Consider the following 27,944-nt stretch of genomic DNA (forward strand, 5'->3'; position numbering starts at 1 on the left):
GTACAGGGGGTACTTGACTACAAGTACAAAACAGTGGGCAAGTGCTATCAATATTGACATTCTCCCTGGCGAACACCAGGTTGGCTGAGTGAGGTAAGCCTCTCTGGTATGAAAACTGGCAAGCAGTTATCCAACACATCTGTGGGGAATACCTAACTCTAGAGACAACAGGGTTGAAGAAAACACAAAAACAAGTCATGTTGTACTGTTTTATTAGAATTGAAGTATGCACCAGGAACAACATTAACAGTATGATTTTGCATGAAGAACTGGAGTCACTTCATTAGATTGACAATTTTACCGCAACTAGTTCATGAACCGTCTTGAAGATTCACAGGGGGGAAAAGAGAAAAAAAATATTGGATGAACTTTAAACAAAAGGAAGTGCATGTTCAAGAACTATGCAAGGAAGATCTTTGTTCGAGCAAGTTTCTGAGACCTGTGGGAGGACAACATAACCTGACTTTCATGACAAGGCAGATGCTCAGGAGTAATCGTATGCTTTGTAGACATTCGTAATTTCTGACAGAGCACAATTTTATTGGAGTAATGGGTTTCCAAGCCTTCTCTCAGGCAGTCCGTCTTTCCATCAAGTCAGATCAGATCACTGCAAACGGCCCTCTATAGACGTTAGTCAGATCACTGTAAATGGCTCTCCCTGCACAAATACATAATCTACAAAACACCACATTCTTCATTCAGCTGTTGCCTCTCTAAAGTCATTCTTCATTCAACACTTGTCTGTCTAGAGGCCAAACCATTCAGTAACTCCTCCTCTTCTGGGATCTGGTTTCTGCCTCTGACGCTCGTCCTCCATGAACTTCTCCTGCATCTCCTCAACAGAGCCCTCCTCGTTCTTCCTATCTTTCTCAGGAAAGATATCTGGGAACTGGAAGGTTTGCTGCTGAGCCTGCAGGAAACACAGGAATTGTTAAAGGTTTAAAGGAAGATTACAAAGAATGTCTGTCATTAACATTCATAGGTTCGCAACAGAAAGTCGTCACTGAAGTTGGCTACTTCAGCTCCAATGTCCATGTGTTGGGGGAAGGGAAGGAAATTTACATAAAGTGGGTAGGGGGTGTGTTGAGGGGGGATTGCCTGAGTACAATGTACAAAGACAGAAAAGTAAATTGCTCATCAATTTCTCTTCACTGGACAGAAGAGTGTGGAACACTGGCCCTGAAATAATCACCATCACCATATCTCAGGGGCCTGGTCCTTATAGAATACAGGTAAACTTCATTGTAGAGACAGGTGGGGGGCATGGTATCATATTTGACAGCAGAAAGACACTGTGCTGGTGCCACCAATCATATCAGACCTGGAAGACATCCCACTCCATACCGGAAATCATTAATATTGTTCCAAAGATAAAACAAGGTGCGGCAAGCAGGAGTAAACAGGCATTGCAGTGAGTTTACAGCTAATGAAAAGCAGTGCCTTTCTGAAACAAATGCTTCTATTGGGATGATCTATTATTTTGTCCTGTTTTTTTAAGTGTGTAAAATGACCAAAGAATAGTGGGGGGGAAAACAACAACAAGTGAACCAACTAAAATCAACAGCTTGGCCTCCAAAACTCCGTAGTGGCGCTCAATCTCTACCAACTAGAAATGCAAAACCTCACACTATAAACAGTGTCCAGCCAAATAAAAGAACAAGGACCAAACCTATTAAAAACAGGACCTTAGTAACAAGAGTACTAAAATGGATGCCAAAAATGTCTGTTCCTTCACCTGTAGTAAACTCTCCATGAAAAAAAAAAAAAAAAAAACTGGGACTGAAGACTGGAAAGGGGACCCGTTTGCATGACAATCCAAGAGTGGAGTTCAAAAGTTTGGATTTTCAAGGCATGGAAGAGGAATGATTTTAAAAAAAAGTCACCACATGATTGTTCAACATATTCAGATCAACAAAACATTAAAGGGGTGATGAACTGAGAAATCAAATTTTCCTTGAGTTTTGACATCTAAGAGGTCATCATATTATAAGAATATAAAGTTTCAGAAGTGAAAACGTCCTTGTTAGTCCAATAAAGCTTTTATTGACACCAGCCTCAGCAAACGACTCGTTTTTCAAAGTGGGGAACTATGACGACAAAGAGGATAAAACACCACCCCCGCAGAAGAAGATCAATGCTTACTTCAACATGGCTGGTTTAGCCCAGCCCACCGATTCGAGCATTACACGCATAGGTAAATAACATAGGCCTACCTCCGTTCCTCGTGATGACAAACCGGATCAAGCTACCGAGCAATACAAAATATTGTGCAGTGCCTGGCTGTGGAAGAAGACAGTCGCTGCATAAGCTTCCTCTGGATTCCAATAGGACTGCATGGATAAACTTAATTTTTAATGACGTTCCAGCTGATGAGGTAAAACATCGTCCGTCTGTTCGCTTCATTTCAATGAGGATTGTTTTGTGAACAAGACTGGATTTGCTGATGCTGACCCATTAATATTAAAGAACGCTGCTGTGCCGTCTATATTGGATCCGACAGGAATGGTGCAACACACGAACTCTGGGTCGAACATGTATGGGCGAATCATTCCAGTTGCCATTTTACAACATTGGACGTTTTCAAAACAATTTCCCCAAGTGCATCGACTGGTGAGTTGAAACTCATTATAATATGCAAAACTGTTATCCACTCACAGCAGTGGGTGTTTACTTCCAAGTCTTCAATGCGAGACGCCCATAAAAACTGACCGTTTTTCAGGTAGGCTCAAAACTAGGGTACAAAATAGCCTATTACCTATTCATTTCGATGTTTTTAAATGTAAAAACCAAGCGAATGTCATAAGTTGACCTCGGACAACAATATGATAAAATTTAAAAAGCCAGTTCATGACCCCTTTAATGTAGCTTTAAAAAGTGCCTTATGGTCTGCACGGATGTTGTGTAGAAACTCTTTTCTCAAGCTACGGCAAGCAATTTCACAGTATGATTTACCAAAGAGAACAGCAATAATATTACCATTTCAAATGTAAGTGCTGCATATTCATGCTTATTGTGTAATATTATGGAAATGTGGACATGGTCTTTAGGAATAGAATGTTATATATTATCCTGAAAAGTGCTGGAAGAAACGATTGGGCACTGACATGCCCCCAACCCCAATGTGTAAAAGAAAAAGAAAGAAAAGTTATAGGAAAAAGGAAGACTAAAGCATGGAACAAAAATGTTGTTGTTGGGTTCAACCCAAAATCTGTCTCTGTTATAATAACCCTCCCTCCCCCATCCCTCTATAATTCTGGCCCTGAACTTACACCATAAACTGTACATTCAGTGGCATAACATCAGGCATAGACATGCTTATTCTGAGCCCCTGTGAGCAAGAGAAGTTTCTTATTATATTGAGTTAAAAGGATAGTTCACTTTGAAATTAATTTTTATGTTTTATCTTACCTCAAGGGCATCCAAGATGTAGGTGTCTTTGTTTCCGCAGTATTTTCAATTTTGATATTTTTAGGTCAAACCGTTCTCGTCTGTCAGTCATATAATGGAGGTCTATGGAGTCCACCTCAAAGAGCATGCACAGAGAAGTCCAAATTAAACATGATTTAATGACTCATACTGTAAATGTAAGTACACATTGATGGCCTAAGACACGAAACGAGTGGTTTGTGTGAGAAAACGAACAGTATTTATATCGTTTTTACCCCTTGTAATCACAGTCACGTCCAAGTACTCCAAGGGCGAGGGCGCTTCTGTCTGCGCAAGCGCCGGAAAGCCCCGGAAGTGATCTCTCGTGCGTGTACGTCACTCATTGTTTACACAGAGATTTCGGAAGTTTTACCTTTCACTGTGAAGATCTAAACATATTTAGATAAACAGGAAATTGCAATGGAAGACGATTTTGATATTTAGATCTTCACAGTGAAAGATAAAACATCCGAAATCTCGGTGTAAACAATGAGTGACGTACATGCGATAGAGATCACTTCCGGTGCATGCGCAGACCGAAGCGTCCGTGCAGTCAGATCACTTCTTGGACGTGGCTGTGGTTACAGAGGTAAAAACGATATAAATACTGTTCGTTTTCTCACACAAACCTCTCGTTTCGTGTCTTAAGCCATTAAATCGTGTCATTCGAGTAATTAAATCGTGTTTAATTTGGACTTCTCTGTGCATGCTCTTTGAGGTGAACCCCATAAACCTCCATTATATGATTGACAGACAAGAACGGTTTGACCTAAAAATATCAAAATAGAAAATACTGCGGAAACAAAGACACCTACATCTTGGATGCCCCTGAGGTAAGCTAAAACATACCAAAAATTTATTTCAAAGTGAACTATCCCTTTAACAGCAGAAAAAAAGCAGTGTCAAAAACATTGAAAAAAAAAAGAACAGGATGTTTCATTTTAGTCTTTTGCACCATGGTTTCTGAAGACAGGTGTGTTATTGCTTAAAGGGTTAGTTCACCCCAAAATGAAAATTAAGTCATTAATTACTCACCCCCATGCTGTTCCAACCCCGTAAGACCTTCGTTCATCTTCGGAACACAAATAAAGATATTTTTGATTGAATCTGAGAGCTAGATCAGTCCTACATAGACTGCCTAAGGGACTGGCTCTTGACGGCCCATAAAGTCATTAAAGAAAAGGTTTAAATATTCCATGTGCCTACAGCGGCTCAATTATAAGTTTATCAAGCGACGAGACTACTTTTTGTGCGAAAAAAACATAAATAACGACTTTATTCGACTATTCTATTACTTCCTTATGGCCGCATGCGCGAGAACTGAGACGAGGACGTTCTCATTCGTCTACTTCTTGTTACCGGCTGCTCACCGCTTAGGAGTTTTACCGCCACCTACCGTATAAAATGATGATCCATATATAAGGCGCTCCGGATTATAAGGAACACTGTCGTTTTTTGAGAAGATTAAAGGCTTTTAAGTGCACCTTATAGTGCGGAAAATACACAAATTGAAAAGCGTATGTACAGCGCGCATCTTCCTCTGCTTGTAAACAGAAAGTTTTGCGCTTCCAGCTATATCAGCACATCATCTTATACGGTAGGGGGCGGTAAAACTCCTAAGTGGTGAGCAGCCGTTAACAAGAAGTAGACGAAGGAGAACGTCCTCGTCTCAGTTCTCGCGCATGCGCCCATAAGGAAGTAATAGAATAGTGGAATAAAGTCGTTATTTATGTTTTTTTCTCACAAAAAGTATTCTCGTCGCTTGATAAACTTATAATTGAGCCGCTGTAGGCACATGGAATATTTAAACCGTTTCTTTAATGACTTTATGGGCCGTCAAGAGCCAGTCCCTTAGGAAGCCTATGGAAGAGTGATCCAGCTCTCAGATTCAATCAAAAATATCTTTATTTGTGTTCCGAAGATAAACGAAGGTCTTACGGGGTTGGTACAGCATGGGGGTGAGTAATTAATGACTTAATTTTCATTTTTGGGTGAACTAACCCTTTAAAATAAATTGGACTAATGCCCTAGCAATTACTAAGAACACCAGAGCAATGATCTAGCAACATCCAAGCAATCATCTTGTCCCAGAACACCTTAGAACCCACTAAGGACAGAAAAGGATGTCAGCCAACTACAGCGGCGGCAAATTTTATACGGCCAAGCAAAACTCACAATTGTATATATATATATATATATATATATATATATATATATATATATATATATATATAAATGCCAACCAAAGGTGGAAGGGGAGTGTTCAGAGAACCTCTTTGAAAGCAGTCCTTATTTTGACAATTACATTTGGTGTCGATGGTGTCTCACAGACATCACACACTTCAACTTGAATAGCCCAACTTTAGACTAAATTAACCACCAGTACTCTTGGTGAACTCAAATGACTCACATCCCACAATCACTTCCACGATCAGTCAAACAGGAACAGCTGGCATGACTTGGGCCAGTCTGAAAGGATTAGCAGTAGATGGGGTTTCCGTATATAAAGCACCACCCTCTCCTCTTTAGTCACTGCCTTATCTCCACTGTTTGCTCTTTGACAATGATTGCTGAACTATTAGACAGAAGCAGAAGCTCCAAAATGTGTCCTCTTGATATTCCCATAGATGAGGGGAGAAGAAAATTAACAAGTTAACCACAAGAAAAAAAAAACTGCAAGAACAATCAAACAGAACGAACTGGTTGAGGAATAACTAAGAGTTTGTAAAACTGAAATGTACTATATCAAGTTAATTAGCAAAAATCCTTCTGACAGACTGGTATCGAGACCTGGGCGTATGCCGATTTCTCCTCAGAGACATTCATTTTTCTCCTCATGTTTATATCTATTTCTCTTTGGCCAATTGCAGCGGCAAGAATGAAACAATGACGATTGTGATTTATTTTGCATCAAGGAGTTAAAGCTACAAGTTTTTTTTTTTTTTTGCAAGGGGTCGCTTACCTACAATAACAAAGGCAAAGGTTTATGACGCATAAGCGGAACTATGAAACTTGTCGTCATGCCGATGGATCTAATAATGTTTATGGATGAGTGAATACATTGGATACGTAGGGCGCGATTGCTAATGAGAGACAGATATCAACGCCCAGACTGATCTCATGAAATGGCGTATGTGTGACACGCCAATTCGTATTTCCATTTTTCTTGGCGTGCTATCAACACGCATAATCGCTTTTCAGCGTGTTTATGAACGCCGTTGACCTAACGTTACATTACTGTATATATAAATATATGACCTACCCCAACCCTGTCCCTAAACCTACCTGTCATTGGGTTTAATATAATTTATGAGTCTTCCCGTTACCATCCTAGGGAAAAAAAAATATCGCTCTCCAAATGTAGATCTACATTTTGCTTCGTTTCGCTCGGACATTTAACAGTGTGTACATACACGCGGAATCACTCGGACATTTAACGGCGTAGACATACACGGATACACGCGGATAGCTCAAAATGCGTATAGATAACACGCCACTTGACTTGAAAGTGGCGTGTATGTTTACGCAAAAGTCATAATGTCACGTTGCAGCGCCACACGCGAATCCTACGGATATAAAGTAATAAGGACATTTCATTCTACTGAACTACTCGCACAGCTAAACGTTTTTGACGAATTAAACTTGTTTGCTGTTGTCTACACTATCACACTAAACTGCATTTGAGTGTGTTGAAAGTTATTCTGTGTTAGTTTGTTGGCTGTATGAGATTAGCAGTAAGCTAGATCAACATTAGAATAACATACTGATCATATTCTAGCATTTCATGATGTTAAACTATATAATATTGATTGTTTTTTTTTGTACATTTGCTCATCTGTACAATAAAGTGCGCAAGAGCGGTTAGCCACAGATCTATCAGCATCTCAAACGCCACACCGGTATTGATCCTTGTTTTATTTCTCCTTTTGTCCCAAAGTCTGCTAGCCGTGGTCCATAATGTTTGAACGAAACAACAACAGCGTGAGCATGCCGATAGACGTAACGCAGTTGTCCACGTCTGTCCCCATGGTTACTATTGCAGTACACAATGGGAACTTTTGAGAAATTGTAAGTACACAACTGCAGGAAATCTACCACACTGTACATAAGTGATTTTGGGATATTTTATTACAAAAATTGTACCTTTAATGTCAGAAAGAACTATGTAAATCTGTTCTATGTATGTGACTCCATTTTCAGGATGTTTAGTGACGAGGGGATATTTGCGTAATGTTGGAAGTCTATTAACAAGTTCATTACCATACAGGGGAGCAGGAAATGTATGGAGATGCTTGTAAACAGCTCTCTTTGCCAGTCTCACTGGGTGGGCCACACTGCTACTTCCTCTAAGTCTACAGTCTTAGCTGACAACCAATACTCACGAACCACAGATATTTGGCTGCTCTAAGATATCTCATATCTCTTGGTCTTGACACACACCATACATAAAAAATGAGCGTGAATCAAGCCAAAAGAGTCAACAATGGTGGGACAGTGAAGACAGGCTCCTGATAAAAAGATTTGTAGCTTTAATGGTTTTTGCAATTCACAGTGGTAAATTCAGGGCAGTTATATGGCTAGACAGAAATTCCAAGGATAGTCTCAGAAGCGAGGACCCAGGTTGGGACAAACAAATGGAAAACTCCCAGACTTCACCACAAGGGAGGAGTCAGATGTTCTCAAAGAGTGCTTGACCTCTACTCCATCCCAATAAACTCGCAAATTTGGTGCGACCTTAAACCACGGTGACCAACAAAATGCTATGTGGATGGGTTTGTTTATGTAAAAGTATGATTGTGTTTAAGTGGAATGCAGCCCATGTACAATCCAAAAACTTTAAAACGATATAGACTATTGGGGACTATTTTATATTTGATCTGAATTTGCGTTGTATATTATGTTGGAGAAACACCAAAATCATATATTTGATTTGCAGAGAACACAATGTGCAAGTTGCTTTGGATAAAACCATCTGCCAAATTTGTAAATTTAACATAAAAGAGCACAGTAATAATGAAACCGAAATAGGTAATTCCATACTATGGCTCAGGTATGGAATGGGATGAATAAGGCACTGGTCAGTTTTTGTCCCAAAGTTGTTGCTCCCTCTATGAAAAACAGCGTGGACCAATAGCGCTAATGTAAATCATTTCAGAGAGAACGAAGGATCTGGCCCATCTGACGCCAAGCTGGTTCATTGCCAGTCTTTCTGTCTGCCCTGCTTCACTCTGACGCCTTGACTGCCTCCCAGCAGAGGACCATCGTTTGTGCATAAACACTTCCTTTGGGCATGGATACAGTGGCCCAGCTGTCAAAACCTGACCGGCCACAGCAGTAGAGAACATGATTCATGCAATGCGTTCCCTATGCCAAGACCACGGCTACCCTGCCAAACATATGTGGGGGTCCAGAGCCTTTGTTCCCAAAACCACTCTAATGAATCTTCAACGCCAAGGAAAAGTGTGTAGAGGGAAAAAAATTAAACAAAACATATTATATTTCCTCAATGAGGGCAGCTATAAGCCAGACGTTTTTGTACCCTTACTGTAAAACAGAAGCATGTTTCCACTGCAACTCGGGAACTGTTCGGCGTAGACAATCGGCTGGCTTGTTAAATCATTATAGTCAAGCCGCCAAGTGGTCAGTCTAAAGTAAGGGGCGGCAAAGTCTCCATTCAGAGTGGTATCAGCCCTTATGTCATTTTAAGCCACTGAGTCACTCATTCCATGATCGCAGCGATGACAGTTGCGACCAATCGACTTGTTCAGACTTGCCCAAGTCCTGGCTATTTTTTGGTTCTCTAGGATATTGGACCCTGTCAACAGCAATCAAAGATAAACCCTACATTCGCATATAGAGTCTTAAACCTTTCCCTAAACTCTGCTGTGCACAATACACAAATAGAGAGGGAAAGGCAAAGTCAGAGACAGAGATAGAAGTAGGAGGAACATTGAGGGGGTGATAGCATAACAGGAAAAGCATTGCTCGTATCTGAGTAACTTCTTTTGAAAATTTGACTGAAAGAAAGCTGGGTGGTGCCTGGACATTTTGAGTGAGATAAAAACAGTAACGGGGTGGTAAAAGGTCGGGTACAATCAGAGCAGTCAGTTTGAAAGAAATGCAAGAAACACACAACTTATAAAGGGCATGGAGTGGAGGTGGAGGGAGGGACTTCAATATCATCTCCTTTGCTTTGCGTCTGCTGGCACTCACAGAGGCTGTCTCGTAGTTGACATACACTGGGGAGCTGAGTGTGTGTGTGTGTGTGTTTTCTTCAAACAGGATGCCAGAGACCCCGCTGGCCTTTCCATTATTCATGCTGTGTTTCTTTCATCCGAACACAGCATTATGAAAGTCCTTGTGGTATATGAAATACTGTACATTTGTAAAAAAAAAAAAAAAAGGTAGTAAAATAGACTATTCTTCCTAAAATGCCCTACACACACCCAGTTGATAAATGGTGTCAATGTTTCTTTCCACCATTGAAATAAAGACCATACATTTTATCTTTTCTATTTTACAATGATATTTCCTGTTCTACGTATAAATCACACCTTTTATGTTCAATAATCACACTTACCTTGTACATTTTTTATTCTACAATGACAAACTTAACTTATACATTTGCTACAATGATGAGCTTTCGTTGTATCTTTTCTAAAAACTTACCTTCTACCTTTTCTAAACGACAAACTTACCGTGTGCCTCTTCTATTCTACAATTATAAACCTGACTCACATTGTTTGGGAAATCAATACTTCAAAACATGTTTGAAGACATTCAACACATGAATTACTTAGACATGTCAGATTTCTTCTTTAATTACAGCACTCTGAACTGCAAGGAATCCATGACGGCAACGTTGTAGGGTCCTACAATCAACACCACTGAAGCCAAACGTTGCCATCTAGTGTTGATGCGATCACAAGGTGAACATTTACAAGCCTTCAAAACTCAAAGCAGCAAAAATGGCAAGGGTGTAAATTTGTGCAGGGTATTGGGGGAGATGTGTGTAACAGGAAGGAACCCATTTGAATAGAAAAATAATGGTATGCCTTAGCAAGGTTGAGTTTCAGTCAGTTTTGTTCAGTGGTAATTGAGCAGAGTGTGCTCACAAGTTCAGGTGGAACATTGCGATCCGATCTGAAAGGTAGCCTGGCTACCAGCTGATCTAGACCGAAACACGGCGCGAAAAAATAACGACACAGCAACAAGCTCTCAAACAACAACAAACATCCATTAGTACCAACAACAGTTGCCTTGTCTTGCCAAACATTGATGCTTGCAACAAGACCCTTGTGGAAAAAAGCAGGGGGGATGAATATAAACTGTTGCTGTCGACAAATGGGCAAACTTGAGAGTTCCCACAAAAACTTTGCTTTGTGGGGCAGTAAGTGTTTCAATGATGAACGTAATCGAGCAAAACGTCAGAAGTCTAAAAATTTATCCCAGTGAAATCTTCAGTTCAAGGGGCATCTGATCCTGATTGGGTGCGTCTATACACTGCAAAAATGAAAACGACTGAATATGTTAAATCTAATCAATAAAAATTGAGGCAACAGCTTACAATCAACATTATTAATTAAATTTAACAAATTAGAATTGAGTAATAATTAACCAAATTAAATTACTTAAAAGTTAACCATTTAAAATGAGTAGAATATACACATTTTTTAAAAACGAAAATATCGGAAAAATACTGACGTCAAAGATGAATTAAGAACTCTTTTTTTTATTGTCATCATTGAAGACACCTGATGATAACAAGCAGAGTCACTGAAGGAGAAAACCGTAATTTTTAAGTCACCATTATGGTGATCAGTGTGTGTTTTAGTTGGGCTCTTGACCCTTAAATCATTAACTTTAGATGTTGTTTGCCTGTTATACGTGAATTATAACAGCCAGATGATCTTCACTTTAGGAATTCATTTGGTTAATTTTTACTCAATTCTAATTTTTAATTAATAATATTGATTGTAATTTCAATTTTATTGATTAGATTTAACATACTGTCATACAAATTTTTTCCGGTATTTAAGTACTCATTTTAAATGGTTAACTTTTTGGTCATTGATTTGGTTAATTATAACTCAATTCTAAATTGTTAAATTTTATAAATAATTTTGATTGTAATCTTTCGCCTCACTTTTATTGATTAGATTTAACATATTCAGTTGTATTCATTTTTACAGTGTACAATAAATTGTCACGTCCATTATACCAACCAACCAGGAAAACTTCAGACACGACATCAACAAACAGAACTTTAATACTGGGACCAAACAGGTCACAGCCTTGCAAAAAGACGCACAGGATAGCATTGCATCTGACTAGCAAAGCGGTCGTACGCATAACTTTTATATTGTCTTAAGATTTTATGTTGCTTAAGATTTCCCTGACCCCTGTCTGGACCTCCCTGTTCTGGCACAGCTCCAAGGTGCCCTCACTCACCTCGCTTCATGTGTTGACTCCATCCGCAACTCTCTCAACCTCCTTGATGAACTCTCTCTCCTTCACACTCCTCCCCACTGTGGGGAGGTCTGATGAGAGAGTGGCCGTCAAGAAACCGTACTAACAGACAACTTTTTTCTGCGAGCCTGGAGTTTGTAAAATCTGGGGGTTCAGAGAAAGGGGAGTTGTAGAGAGAGTTCTTCACCGTATTGGAATATTAGCTGATGTAGTGTGTTGGGGGATGGGCCGACGGGGGGAACCATTGAGGGTATCCAACCACAGAACACTCCCCCACATGTGGTGTCAATTAGGAACAATCTTGTTTTTACCCACCACTGAATAGAAAGGAGGGTTTTTCTTGGGCAGTGTTTTTTTTTCTCTTTACAGACCTGCTGGAGGAGAGGAAAAAGGCCGGAAATTTGGTTTCATATCAGTGTTTTTGTTTTTTTGCCACAGTCTGAGATTTTTTAGCTTGCATGTTATTCACACATAAATAAGCATGGCTTTCTGAAAGACTGAACAACAAGGAAGTGATTCTCTCCTCAAGTGTTTAAGCAAACATGGCACTGTATCTGAAATAAGACGAATGTCAGGAAACTAACAAGGTTAAATTGACAGCGCAAAGCCACACAGGAAGTCATTCAACTATTGTCATGAGGAAGTTCACCTTTAAATATTCATTGGCGTTTCAGTTATGTATCCCATTACAAGCTGCTCTGTTTTGACAACTTTAATTATTTATCCCTGCCTTGATTGATGGCTAAAAAAAACAAAACACACTAAAAACCATAAAGAAGCAAACGCAGTTTTCGCGAATGATTCAAAGAAGATTAGATTAAAGCATTTTCACGCCGGCATACTTCAAATACACCCGGTCTCAACAGCCCAGGGCTCGGCCCAAATGCAGGTGTGAACCCAGCAGTGTGGTTCGCCACTGGATCGCGACCAACGTTAACGTTCTGTTCCCCCAAGAAACAACTCTCCCATCCACCCATAACAATAACCATAGCTTCTCTGAGAACTTAACTCTCTGTACTATTAATCCAGCATGAAATCTGGCACGTAACCAAAGACGACCTTTTGCCTTCTTGGCCAAAGCAAGAACCCGAATCCAACATCTTTCTCAGGAGGGCAGGGAATAATGTGTGGGAGAGACAGAAGCTAAACAAGCAGTCCTGGGACTTTGAGGTGAGGGTTTCGCATCAAAGAGTACCAGTGCCTCAAGGTTTTTATTGAGGGAACATAAGCTGTGACAGGCCCTCAAAACAAAGAAGAAACAAAAAAGTAGGGCTCAAATGCCCAAGCATCCCATTTCTCAAGGGAGTCTTGTTTTGTTTAATAACTTACATAAAATTAAAAAATGCATCCGACCAGACACCTCTAATAAAAAAAAAGGTTATTTTACAGTTGACGTCCTTCACTCTGAATTGTCAAAGCCAAGATAGCCAGGAGGGACCTCAAGAACAGACAATAACTTTCACAATGCACCCTTCAAGTGTGGGCCCAAACAAGACAACACTCACCAGTTGAACGTACGCCACTTTGTAATCTGGCTTCTTCACCCGCTGGTTTAAGTGGTTTCTTTTCTTGTTTGAACCTTGGTAGGAGAAAAAATTGGAAGTGATTAACATTTTGTAAAAGATCAATAAATAACAATTGCATAAATAGACCAATTAATACCATAATTAGGGGAGTAACGGTATATGTATTCGTATTGAACCGTTTCTGTTCGAGGCTTCCGGTTCGGTACGCATACAAACGTACCATTTTTCCTGCCGACAAATTTCGTGCTGGCACAGCCACCACAATGTTGCGCAACATCAAATGGCTAGCCTAATGAAAGTGGAACGAAACTGCGCTACTCATTATGTGCTTCACAGATCGTTTATCAGTTCGGACCAGCAACATCAGTGCAGCGCGAGCCGATCTCGATCAAGCGACACTGTTACTACACAGCGCTAAGAGATCCAGTTAATAAAACATTTCAATTCGCCACTAAAGTAATAACATCGCTGCGAGATCTAGTGAGGAGCATTCACATTTCTCCGTTAGTTCACTTTGAAATTAATTTTTGATATGTTTTAGCTTACCTCAAGGGCATCCAATATGTAGGTGTCTTTGTTTCCACAGTATTTTCAATTTTGACATTTTTTGGTCAAACCGTTCTTGTCTGTCAGTCATATAATGGAAGTCTATGGGGATTTTCAGAAAGAGCATGCACAGAGAAGTCCAAATTAAACACGATTTAATGACTCGTAAATATAAGTACACATTGATGGCCTAAGACATGAAACGAGCGGTTGAACGTTGAACATGATTCAGTTCGTTTCAGTTGGACATTGGACAACTGATTCAGATCACTTGGATGCAACTGTGATTAAACGAGGTAAAAACGATATAAATACTGTTCGTTTTCTCACTCAAACCGCTCGATTCGTGTCTTAGGGCCATCAATGTGTACTTAAGTTTATGAGTCATTAAATCGTGTTTAATTTGGACTTCTCTGTGCATGCTCTTTCAGAAAATCCCCATAGACCTCCATTATATAAACCTGAAAGTTTCAAGATGTAGGAAAACTCAAACTTAGGACAAATAGAAAATTTCTCTGGCATTTCTTTCTTTCTGCTGTATCGAAAACATACCGAACCGTGACTTTGAAACCGAGGTATGTGCCGAACCGTGATTTTTGTGTACCGTTACACCCCTAACCATAATACGAATTTAGTTTAGCATTTTATATTTAGAAATAAATATTTGATGGCACTAGACGAGGCACTGCACTGTCAATGAAAACTACTTTTTTAAATTTGTCTAAAATATATTTTTGTTTAACATTTTTAAAATGTTATGTTCTGCACAGCAGCTCAGGTATCCATTATATGACTTTTAGGGTTACAGGGGTCTGTTTTATAAGAAGCCCATGGCTTGTAACTGTTAACTGTAAATGCATGTGAACATTTTCCCAGGTTAATACACACAAAACCCAGAGAAAGAGGTCAAGAAGTGCATTTGAATCAAATCACTTCCAAGAAAACAAAAGCATACACAGAGAATTAAATAAATAAAACTCACGAGAGGATAAATTCGGTGGACACTGGAAAGCGTGCGTTTCACTGGAGATACTAAAGCATGAGATTTGATTCAATACGCAAGTTCGAAAGGTGCTTCAGAGTTTAAAGGAATAGTTAGACCACATCTGTTAACACCAAAATGTAATTTAACATTGGTTCATTGAACTTGAGTGCCAAATCTCAGGTCTCCTGAACCCATACAAAAGCTTTGTATGAGAAACAGGCCAAAACGTAATTCACTAATTCACTGACAGTCAATTTTGGATAACTGTAGTTATTAGGAATTGTTGTTCTTACGTCAAAGTGGGAAGTTCTGCAATGATATAAAGTATTAAATTATATGAGAATAAAATGTTGGGGTGAAATCAGTCTTTAAAAACGTTCTCAACTGAAGTGTTTCAATGGCGGCTTGTGTGATGAGTTTTCTTACACATCACAGGACGAATTGGCAGTCTTCCTTTACTAGTACAAGGAAACCCTAAACACACAAACACTCCCTCCATTTAGGGTCAACTCAACGGTCAACCCACAAAACAGGTGAGAAGCGCTTTTGTTCATGTATGCGAACCCTGTTTCCATTCCAGTACTCCCACCCAACATTATATAGTATAAATAAATATTCAATCAAGCTCTCTTTTGAGGTTGTGTGTTGGCTGGCTACTATTATGTTACAAATCCCAGGCCTGAGGGGTAGTTATAGAAACCCCTTTCCAAAATACTCAGTAGGAAAAAGAATAGATGCCTTGAGCCCGGGGCTTCCACCCGCGCCCCCCTTTTCTCCACATCCTTTAAACCATCAGTGAAGTGGAACACATGACGCAGAGCGGGACACCTTCTCTGACGTGGTCTTTTTTACCTAATGGGTGTTCTGCATTTCTTTTTTTCAGCTTTAAAATTGTGGCTGTAAAAACGGCCACTTTGCTTATTGGCCCCATCCAGCGTTGGCGTGGAAACCGCACGGAAAAATCACAGTGGCGTAAACCCAACTGGCAGCTCGTAAAAGTGGTTCCCTCTGCGTTAACCAGACGGTAAAGCCTTTAATAACCCCTGCATTATTTACTTACCCTTTGCCATTATTGTTTGAAATATTAACATAACATTTAGGCTTTGAAGGAATTGTTCCACTTTTTAAAGTACGTTATTATCTCATGTCGTTCCAAAACCAAGACTTTATTTTCTTATGTGGAACAAAAAAAAAAATGTAGATTCTGAAAAACTCAAAGCAAACTGTATCTTTTCCATACAATAACAACAGCTCATAGTGAGCACAGATGTTAAAAGAGTAGTTCACTTTGTAAAAAAAAAAAAAAATTTTGCTGATAATTTACTCACCCCCATTTCATCCAAGATATCCATGTTATTCTTTCTTCAGTCGAAAAGAAATTAAGGTTTTTGATGAAAACATTCCAGGATTTTTCTCCATATAATGGACTTTACTGGGAACCAAACAGTTCAAGGTCCAAAAGACAGTTTCAGTGCAAACTACAAACTGTTCAAAGGGCTTTAAATGATTCCAGACAATGAATAAGGGTCTTATCAAGAAAAACGATCTCTCATTTTAAAAAAATAACAAAGTTTAAGTTTTATAAGCTCAAATGCTCTGTTCTGTGATGCGCGTTCGTGACTCTCCTGTTCGAACTCATTCATCAAAATGAACAAATCTTTTCCCGAGTCAACTCGTTCAATTCGTTCGTTGAATGAACCAAATGACACGAAAAAAGATTTGTTCATTTTGATAAACAAGTTCGAACAGGAGAGTCACGAACGCGCATCACAGAACAGAGCAAGGCGACCATTTGAGCTTATAAAACTAAAACTATTTAAATGAGCGATCGTTTTGCTTGATAAGACCCTTATTCATCGTCTGAAATCGTTTAAAGCACTGTGAACAGTTTGCACTGAAACTGTCTTTTGGACCTTGAACCGTTTGGTTCCCATTGAAGTCCATTATATAGAGAAAAATCCTGGAATGTTTATCAAAAACTTTAATTTCTTTTTGACTGAAGAAACAATGACATGGGGTGAGTAAATTATCAGCAAAAGTTTTTATTAAAAGTGAACCACTCCTTTAAGATGCAAACACAAACCTCTAAAAGAATGAAAAAGTGATACACTTATGTATTACATTCCAAGTTTTCTCAAGTCATTCATTATTTCCATGTGAGGGGCAGACATTTGAAAGTGTACTCTCAGTAGGCTGTTAACTTGCCAGCGGATCATTGAGTCACTGAGTTCAGAACTCAGATTCATGAATTTGAGAACCAGATCAACCAGTTCACTGAAAAGAAAAGGCTCAAAAAATGTATGATCTTACATCTATTATGCCTGGTAAGTGTGTAATGTACTTCTGTAATACTTCAAATAAATAGATAAAACCCAATCTATTTAAGGACAAACAAAAACAGATAATAGTGACTTCAAGTTGAAAGGGAAGTAGTGACAGATCTTCTGTATTTAATGTACATTTAAGTAAAACAAAATATCAATAGATGAGCATTGTGTCTATAGACTTGTTCGGATGTTACTTGTAATGCAAGTAAACAGTGAGGTTTATGCAAACTAAATAATTGCAGCCCCGAATACATCACTAGATGTCTGATATTACACTGAGATATCAAAATAAGATCACAAACATGCATTTAGGAAATCTATTTCCATGCCATCTTGAAATTTAAAGGTGCGTTCAAGTAATTACGAGATTTCAACTTAAAAAAACGTACAAGTCCTCGTAGAGCTGGTAATTACATTACTGTCTTTGGAATGGTATGAAAGTGAATAACTAAAGTTACATTTTTGGGTGAACTACTGCTGAAATCACGATTGTAAAACACACACACACACAGGTTGTGTAACACTTCTGGCTCACTTTTTGAGGAAATAAACAGGGCAGGGCATCCTAGGACAATTGTTGATCGGGCCGCTACAGCAATGGATAGAGAGATAAGCAGCTGTGTGTGGAATCACGCAAACCACTCCTCCTTTCCTTTCCCTCTCCTTCCCTCCCTCGGAGTCTCACAATTTATCCCGAAAACAGTTCGCTGAATTAGCCGTATGTTTATACATATAACTCAAATGCTGTCAAGTATCTCCAAAACATCTTGTCAGTATTGATCGTTCTCATTGACTAACATGCGTAAACCACCCCCGGCACGCAAAACAGGTGACAAACACACAACATTGGTGAATTATTGTTTAAGGGCTTCTTCATAACGTTCAGACTAGTTGACAGACCCATCGCTGTTGTATTTACGCTGTCAGCTGAGTTTAGCATGATGTTAAGCGAGTAGACAACAAAAAGTAAGCAGAAGTGTAAAAGAGTGAGGGGGTGCTGAAAGGACATGCTCTTGCATTCGAAAACAGCTGGCTGGAACATACTGGAGAAGGGAACAGAATCCAGGGGTCTTTCTTGATGCTTTTTGTTTTTTTACTCATCAAGCTTAAAAGTTTAAAGGGACAGTTCACTTTGAAATTAATTTTTGATATGTTTTAGCTTACCTCAAGGGCATCCAAGATCTTTGTTTCCACAGTATTTCCAATTTTTATATTTTTAGGTCAAACCGTTCTTGTCTGTCAGTCATATAATGGAGGTTTATGGGGTCCACCTCAAAGAGCATGCACAGAGAAGTCCAAATTAAACATGATTTAATGACTATAAAATGTAAGTACACATTGATGGCCTAAGACACGAAACGAGCGGTTTGTGTGAGAAAACGAACATTATTTATATCGTTTACACCTCTTGTAATCACAATCACATCCAAGTGATCTGAAGGAACGGGCGCTTCGGTCTGTGCAAGCGCCGGAAAGCGCGGGAAGTGATCTCTTGCGAGGTTGCGAAAAAAAAAAATTGACGTCTGTTGAAATATCGAAATCATCTTCCATTGCAATTTCCTGTATATCTAAATATGTACGTACACGCGCAAGAGATCACTTCCGGCTCTTGCGCCGACCGAAGCGCCCTCGCGCTCAGAGTACTTGGCCGTCACTGTGGTAACATGAGAGAAAAAACGATATAAATACTGTTCGTTTTCTCACACAAACCGCTCGTTTCGTGTCTTAGGCCATCAGTGTGTACTTACATTTACGAGTCATTAAATCATGTTTAATTTGGACTTCTCTGTGCATGCTCTTTGAGGTGGACCCCATATACCTCCATTATATGACTGACAGACAAGAACGGTTTGACCGAAAAATATCAAAATTGAAAATAATGTGGAAACAAAGACACCTACATCTTGGATGCCCTTGAGGTAAGCTAAAACATACCAAAAATTTTACAAAGTGAACTATCCCTTTAACTATAGTGGAGCAAGACACTAAAAAGACTTGAGACGTGACAAAGCGCCTTTTAAATTTAAAGTTGTGCAATTTAAAATGTTGCTGCTGGTGTTTCCCAATTAAAGAGGAAATATATTTACATAAAACAAAAAAAAAAAAAAATATATATATATATATATATATATATAAAGATTTACTCACAGTATTGGATCCTTGTGCGTACAGCTGCAACAGGAACGGTGTAGATCTTCTCTAGATAATTTCTGACATCAAACTTGGTCATTCTTGAAAGAAAATTGAAATGGATAAAGATTCAGAGTTGCCATGGAGCAAGAGAACAAAATATGCAACTATATGGCTTTCTAAAGTTCAACCCTAGAATGCATGTCACATGGAAGCATTCAATACAGAGATTCGCAAACTTTAAAAGTTACAAATTTCCTGTGACCCCACCCCACCTCTGCATCACAAGGTTGAGAACCCCTAGTTTAACTTAGAATGTTTTATTTTAATGAATTTTAGGGACTGAAATGACACGTTTTAAACATTTTTGCATCTCACATTTCACGTGGAAAATGATGTGACCCCAAGGATGAGAAGCCCTAAATGTTCTGTTTTCTGACGACTAAAATAACGTCAAAAGCATTTTGTGACATGCTTTAATTTCATGAATAAACAAAACAAAATTGTATCATCATGCTTTTGGTTAAAAAAGAAAGACCCAACAAGAACCATTCAGAAAATATGACGCTGGAGCTAAAATGCAGAACATACTGAACCGCTTTGAAAAACAAGGATGTTTGTCCACAAGTCAGTCCATATAATAAGCACTGATTTTTTTCATTTGTTAAGGAGAGGGTTTCCAAGAAACCCAACAAACAGATGCACCCTTCGGAAAGAGTATCGAACACACATCTCAGCGCCAGGGTGTGATGCCCAGATTTCAATGAATGAAGTGGAGTGAAGTTTTGGCCACGTAATTTATGTGAGAGAGGAGAAGCTCACAAGCGCACATTTGTCTGTGTGAAAGTTACAGAGAGCTGATTCCTAGAAAGCAGAGCACTCGAGCCATAGTGAGATGAATAGTTAGTGGACAGAAGTGCTCTCTACGATTTTGGAGAGGAGAATTCAAGATCTTTTTCGATTTTGCCCCCCTGGTGACCTTGACCACTCTGCCAACAGGAAGGACCTTTGCTTCCCTATTTACTTCTATTGCTGTATAGGGCTGGAGCGAATTAAAGCCTACTGTTAATGTGCAGCCGTTAGATGAGTTCTGCATCAATCTTTTTTTAGGCGGTTTGAGGAGGATTGGGACATGATGCCGCCTAGAATCGACCCCACATCTCCCACGTGAGCAGCACAGCTCAATGTGTCTGGAAAATGTATTCAAAACCACTAAAACACAAAACACATTGAGCCTTGGTGCTTAAATGGGAAATCCAGGTTTAATTTTGGCATGTGGCAAAAAAAAAAAACACAGAGATTTGTTTTCATGATAATCGAATGTAAAGAGTTTTATCTCTAAAAACTGTTTAGCGTATAATGCTAATGGGGGCATTGAGTAAGTAAAAAGAAAACGCTAGTTTATACCACTAACAAGGCTCAAAATAGCCCCACACTAACACAGTAACATAATGAGGCTCCATACATGCAAAACGAAGCATTGAGAACTTTGTAAGTGTACAGACCGTTTAATAAGAAGAAACTTTATGAAAACAGTTCACTTCGCGTATACAGATAGGAGCCATCTTAAAAAATAGTCTCGATAAGTCGAACCACGAACGTCGTGCTGAGTGATCTGAACTTTATGAAGTTCAGCGAACTTCTGAACTGTATGAACGGCGTTCGGGGATCGACTTATCGAGACTATTTTTTAAGATGGCTCCTGTCTGTATACTCGAAGTGAACGGTCTTCATAAAGTATCTTCTTATTAAACGGTCTGTACACTTACAAAGTTCTCAATGCTTCGTTTTGCATGTATGGACCCTCATTATGTTACTGTGTAAATGTGGGGCTATTTTGAGCCTTGTTAGTGGTATAAACTAGCGATTTCTTTTTACTTAACTAGTCAATGCCCCCAATACTAGCGTTATAAGCTAAAGAGTTTTTAGAGATAAAACTCTTTACATTCGATTATCATGAAAACAACTCTCAGAGAACGATTGACTAAGTACTGATGTTTTATTAGACCAAAGGTTCATTGTTCGCCGGAGTTCTCCTTTAATTTAATCTTGTAAACTTTTAGTCTATTTGGATGAAGTTTTAGGCAGTTTGAGGAGGATCAGGACCTGATGCCGCCTGGAATCGACCCCACGAGCAGCACAGCTCAATGTGTCTGGAAAATGTATTCAAAACCACTAGGCCACATCTCAAAAAGTTCAAAGCCTTGGTGTTTAAATGGAAAATTGAGGTTCAAGTCTGGCATGCAACGCATTTTCTTTTTCCCTTGATAATTCCGTGTAATAGTTCACTTCATCGATCATATAAAGAAGAGTTTGCGAAAATGTAATAACCACTTAATTTATTCTGTAAACCTTTAGTCTATTTGGATGAAGTTCATCAATCTTTTTTTAGGCAGTTTGAAGAGGATTGGGACATGATGCCGCCTAGAATCGACCCCACATCTCCCACATGAGCAGCACAGCTCAATGTGTCTGGAAAATGTATTCAAAACCACTAGGCCACATCTCAAACAGTTCATCTTGGAAGGCAGAAAAAAACACATTGAGCCTTGGTGCTTAAATGGGAAATCCAGGTTCAATTTTGGCATGTGGCAAAAAAAAAAACACATTTAGCCCATTTTAACACATTTAAATGTGGCAAAAAAAAACACATTTAACCACTTAATTTAATCTTGTAAACTTTTAGTCTATTTGGATGAAGTTTTAGGCAGTTTGAGGAGGATCAGGACATGATGCCGCCTGGAATCGACCCCACATCTCCCACATGAGCAGCACAGCTCAATGTGTCTGGAAAATGTATTCAAAACCACTAGGCCACATCTCAAAAAGTTTATCTTGGAAGGAAGAAAAAAAAACACATTGAGCCTTGGTGCTTAAATGGAAAATCCAGGTTCAAGTTTGGCATGCAACATATTTTATTTTTCCCTTGATAATTCCGTGTAATAGTTCACTTCATCGATCATATAAAGAAGAGTTTGCGAAAATGTAATAACCACGTTAACTTTTAGTCTATTTGGATGAAGTTTATTAGTTCCACTCCCCAGAATCAATGATATGAAGCACTGGGCAACGAGGTCATGACCTTCAGCAGATGCAAAGTGTCAAAGTGCCTGTGTGGCTTATCTTTTGTAAGCACTGACGTCTTACAAAGATAGAGACCTCCTTGTTGTTCAATCCTCTCCTCCTACTGTGAGTCTGAGCTGTGCCCCACCCTTCACACATAAACAGTCCACGCTCATCCCTAAACATGTCCACTCACACCGCCCATTTCAAAGGCTTTCCAAGTAGGTGACTCAGAGGTAGCGGGACAAAACACTTCAAATTTTGAGGAAATCCAAAAAAAAAGGGGGATCTTTTGTTAGCCGATGACCTCTAGGTTACATTCACACCACTGGGACTATAAAGGCGGCAAGAGAGTGAACAAATAGCTTTAATGAACTAAGAAAAGATCATTAAAATCGAATTATTTAAACGAAAATGTAAATAGAAAGATGAAAGATCAAATGTTGATGATGGATCAAATACTTAAAAGGCACATAGGATGATAAATAAACGAGGTTAAACAAATCCTGCGAGTACAAACACTTTGTAAAGAGGCCCTCTTTCACAAAAACAAGCGCTTTGAAATTCTTTGGCTCTGATAATCACTATGCAAACCAGGTTGGTTTCAAGCAAAACAACTCCTTGCCAAAGTGGAGGGTATCTTTGAAAAGTAGAAAGTGAAGAGGGGGGGATGTCTTTAATGTTTTAATGATATCTCTGCTGCTTTGTCTGCTTTCATACTGTTTTGTAAAAAGCAGCTCTAGAGGAGACAAAACAGTTCTTGATGTCCAGCGAGGCAGCAGCGATTACAAAACAAAATATCGTAATAATCCTTTGATTGCACTGGCAATCGAAACAAAAAAAAAACGTTTCGATTCAGGTGACAAGGATGCCTGGTGCAGATTAAGACACTTAAGATCACAAAACGGTCTGTAAAAACAAAGGAGTAAGAGCAGGTAAATAAAAAACAAAAAAAACCCCGTCCCCTTAGAACTTGCGCAAGTGATAACATATAGCCCAATTACAAACGTGTGGTTTGGAACGCATACTGGCGGAATAATAACCGAGGAACAAGCCTCCACCGTCACTGCCTTAGATGTACGCCCTGAGGTTCTACAGAAAACAAAGCAGACTTTGTCCTCTTTCTTGTGTGGACTCCGATTAGACCCATTATTAACAGTCTGACTGCCTGTTTCGTATTACACCGCAGCAATGCAATAATTACGGCTGTATTTTTAGTGACGTTTAACAAACGTCATCAATAAAGGTACGAGATGTTGGATTTTAAGTAGGTGAAAGAGCCAAGGTGCAAACCAATCTGGAAGCGCCGAGGCATCATCGGCCATGCAACCGCACACGGAAACGTCATTCCGGGTTTTGTTACAAAATGCTGTGTTGCATCTAACCGGTCTGCAATTATACTTAAGCATCACTTAAGATGCTTTAATTCTTTGTGATCATCATGAGCAATAAGATACCTACTCTGCAATTTACAGTGACAGAACTAAATACATTTGTGGGATTTGTCTGCCACCTAGTGGAACGTAATACAACTACATCACTGTAAACTGGATTCTTTTAAACGGGTCATGAACTGAGAAATATATTGTCCTTGACCATTTGACATGGAAGATGTCATTGGAGTTTCAGTAAGTTTCATAATGTAACAAAAACACATTTATGGCATATTAAAGGGACACTCCACCCAAAAATGAAAATTCTGTCATCATTTATTCACCCTCAAGTTGTCGCAAACCTAGTTTCTTCCTTCTGCTGAACACAAAGGAAAATATTTTGAAGAATGATTGGAGCCCAACAGTTGTTTGGCACCATTGACTTCCATAGTAATTAATAGAATTTTCATTTTTGGGTGGAGTATCCTTTTAAGTGCTGGATGTGACCGATCGGCAAAAGTTGCCGCTTGCAGTCGGGGAGGACGTGAAAAATGGAGATGTAAAGTCGGCAGACACTTTCTGCTTACTGTAGAACCAGTGTTTGCATACTTTATCACAGCCTAAGTGCAATATGTGACAAATAGACAGATGTTTTAGAGACATTTTAATTAAATTTATAAGCACTGCTTAATACAGCATCTGTATTACAATAAAGTTCAACATGTAATGCTTATAAACCTATACAAATTAACAGTGTTGGGCCGTCAGGGCCAGCAAGGCCTACACAGAATCACTGACTTGCACTTTAATATATTTTTTCCATGAATGAGTATTAAATTATTCCCAATAGTTAATTCTCTTAATTTCATAGCTTTACTCTTGGTTGCGCTGCTTCCAGTAGTGTGTTTATATGTTAGAGCTTGTATTCAGCCATCATGCGTTGCCAGGTTAAATAAATCTGCCTGGAGGCCTTCAGAATCGACAGTGCGGGCGCCTGTAGCTTAAAATGAATGGCAATGAAACTGTTTCTTTAACCAATCAGATAATCAGTCAGATTTATTCAGCCAATCAAATTTCAGCGGGGCCATCTAGCTGGCATATAATAACGTCTGTATTTTCTCGTTCTTTGATTGGATGCTCAGAACACGTACTATTCTGGTAGTATCCGCATCTGTAGCGAACTGCGTAAACTAAAATGTATTCCTGTAGATGTAATAGTTTTTCAACCCACAAATGAATGTTTCTTTCCCTCCTCGACCCCCGGCAGAAAAAAATCCCTTATTCAGCCTGAGCTAAACGCAGAGTAACTCGATTCGATCTCTCCGGGTAGAAAGAGAACTGACTATGTTAAGTTCTGCCATGAATGATTTTGAAGGCAAAAGTCTTGCTGATCTCATTGATTTGGTTCAAAACTCTGTGTGCTTCTGTTGAGCAGGCACTCTCAGCCATAAAGAGAATTAAAACTTATGCCAGGAATATGACGAGACAGACACGACATTGTTGGAACTGAAACGCAGTTAGAACATGTACGACAGTAATTGAAGTCTTCTTGAGGAAAGAAATAAGGATGGATTTTGTGTAAAAAATAATCTGTAAATTAAATTTATGATCGAAACCTTTTTTGATTTTTTTTCAAACATTCATATTTATGTAATACTCATATAACTGTGACGTCTGAAAAGGGACTATTGTAACCCTTGAACGACAAGATAAGGGAGGCTCCGTTTCTGAACTTGTTCCTGAATGCACGGCCCGCTACTGCAATTTTAATACCAATGAAGTGGGGTCTACAGTCATTCATTCATCAGATCTTGAAATACATTCATTGTGGGATTTAATTAATTATAAATGGGAGCTGTCAATTTTATCAGTAACGGAGCTCTGGACTCTCGCCAAAACTCTCATTACAATCAATTAAACTTCACAATGAACCTCTAATTTACATAATACTTTGACGCCATTGCGTTTTAGTAACGTGTCTCAAGTCAGACAAAATTCAGTCTCCGATCGGTCTATGCAGCGCAGCATGGCGTCGAACCAGCCTAATAGTGCAACGAAAGACCACCTCTGTAGAATCAGAAACGGAGCGTTCAAATCAGAAGGCTAAAATAAGGTTAAATAAAGCCTTTTATTTCTAAATTATGACATTTTTTTATGTCAAAATCATTCTAAACAAAAAAATTATAATAATAATAATAAAATATGAAGCCAATGACCCCTTTAATGCATCAACTAATTAAAGGGATAAGATGTAAGATGTAGGTGTCTTTGTTTCCACAGTATTTTCAATTTTGATATTTTTAGGTCAAACCGTTCTTGTCTGTGAGTCATATAATGGAGGTATATGGGGTCCACCTCAAAGTCCAAATTAAACATGATTTAATGACTCATAAATGTAAGTACACATTCATGGCCTAAGACACGAAACGAGCGGTTTGTGTGAGAAAACGAACAGATTACAAGAGGTAAAAACTATATAAATACTGTTCGTTTTCTCACACAAACCGCTCGTTTTGTGTCTTAGGCCATCAATGTGTACTTACATTTATGAGTCATTAAATCTGAATCATGTTTAATTTGGATTTCCCTGTGCATGCTCTTTGAGGTGGACCCCATATACCTCCATTATATGACTGACAGACAATAACGGTTTGATCTAAAAATATAAAATTTGAAAATACTGTGGAAACAAAGACACCTAAATCTTGGATGCCCTTGAGGTAAGCTAAAACATACCAAAAATGTATTTCAAAGTGAACTATCCCTTTAACAACACAACAGAGTTATTGGTTTTATTGATGAAAATGGCGTTAAACACTTACTCCATAGGAATGCGAAACTGTACAGTGTCAGGTGGCTGTTCTCTGCCTGGTCTGACCAGGGTCATGTTGTAGGTGGGTCGAAATATTCTCAGCTGTGGGTTACCCAGCTGGAATAAAGGGAATCTGAACAAATGGCAGAAGAGAAATAACATGAAATTTAATTACCATTCCATTTATTATTATTTTTTTTTCACATGTATTACATAGTATTTGCAAAAATCATGGTACAACAATGGTGTATTTTTGGAACATGCCTTTAGGAGTCCTACGCTTCAAAGTTAATAACTAAAGTTTCTCAGGTACAGTTCCAAAGTTTATGTGGTTTCAAGCTAAAATTTTTGTCCCTTAAAACACACGCACACAAACACACACAGGTTCAATCCCTAAACCTACCCATCACAGGAGACATGCTGCATTTTATTTATTTTTTAATAAAACATCGTTTTATATGTTTTTTAAGCCATTTGATTTATGAGGACTTTTGAAATGTCCTCATAAACCACCAATAAGTTGTAATACCAGTGTAATACATATACATCACGTTGGTTAATGGTACATTTAGCATGGTTCTAAATGATTTCCATAATAACAACAAATACATGGTACTCAGGCATAGCCCTTTAAATCCATGGTACCATGTCTAAAAAAAAAACATGCGTTTACTAGTACGTTATTATGAACGTTATTGTGTTATAATCAATTAATTAACTAGAATTATTATTTCCCCATGTCCAAAATATCATGGCATTATTATGGTACATTGTCCAAAAAACATGGTATTGTTGTGGTACACGTCCAAAACATGGTATTATCGTGGTGTACGCCACAAAACATGACAATAACATGGTACTTTTTGCTCACATGAGTAACGTTAAAGTATACTGTAGCCTGTATAATGTATACCTCTCTACACAGTCAAGAACACATTTTGTAATGTTACTGTTTATATAGATAAATAAAACATCAGCTTAGAGTACATCATTAGATAAAAAACAACAACATGAAAACACTTACAGTATCCGTTTCGACATGTCCTGCAAATGTTTTAGACGTCTACATTCACATGTGCTGTTTTGCTGTTATTTTCATATGCTCAAGGTCCTCGAGCACTGCTGTGCTGTGAACTCTGCGCGGACAAGAGCCTGAACATGTTCAAAATAAAAGCCCTCTTATCCACACTGACAAATGTGAAGTATATAATAAATACACATTTAATATCTACTTCAAATTCATGGAACCATGTCTAAAACAACATTGGATTGTGGTTATGTAAATGA

At 38.7% G+C, this 27,944-nt stretch overlaps 1 protein-coding gene across 1 annotated transcript; it reads right to left on the bottom strand.

Moving 5' to 3' along the window:
• Positions 1-195: 195 nt before the first annotated feature.
• mrpl23 (mitochondrial ribosomal protein L23) lies at positions 196-27,819 on the bottom strand. Its single transcript, XM_039663224.2, has 5 exons — positions 27,682-27,819; positions 26,668-26,790; positions 19,428-19,510; positions 13,401-13,474; positions 196-910 (listed from the first exon to the last, which is right to left on the bottom strand). The coding sequence occupies exons 1-5, from the start codon at positions 27,696-27,698 to the stop codon at positions 746-748; spliced, it is 462 nt and encodes a 153-aa protein (XP_039519158.1). The 5' UTR covers positions 27,699-27,819; the 3' UTR covers positions 196-745.
• Between the last annotated feature and the right edge of the window lie 125 nt (positions 27,820-27,944).

Source organism: Pimephales promelas, chromosome 25, assembly GCF_988280905.1.
Source record: "Pimephales promelas chromosome 25, fPimPro1.hap1.1, whole genome shotgun sequence".
NCBI classification, from domain to species: Eukaryota; Metazoa; Chordata; class Actinopteri; order Cypriniformes; family Leuciscidae; genus Pimephales; species Pimephales promelas.

Coding starts and splice junctions, on each gene's coding strand:
- mrpl23 (XM_039663224.2), bottom strand. Junction 19,511..26,667: donor CAGTTTCGCATTCCTATGGA/GTAAGTGTTTAA, acceptor TTTTCTTTCAAG/AATGACCAAGTTTGATGTCA. Junction 13,475..19,427: donor ACGCACAAGGATCCAATACT/GTGAGTAAATCT, acceptor TCTCCTACCAAG/GTTCAAACAAGAAAAGAAAC.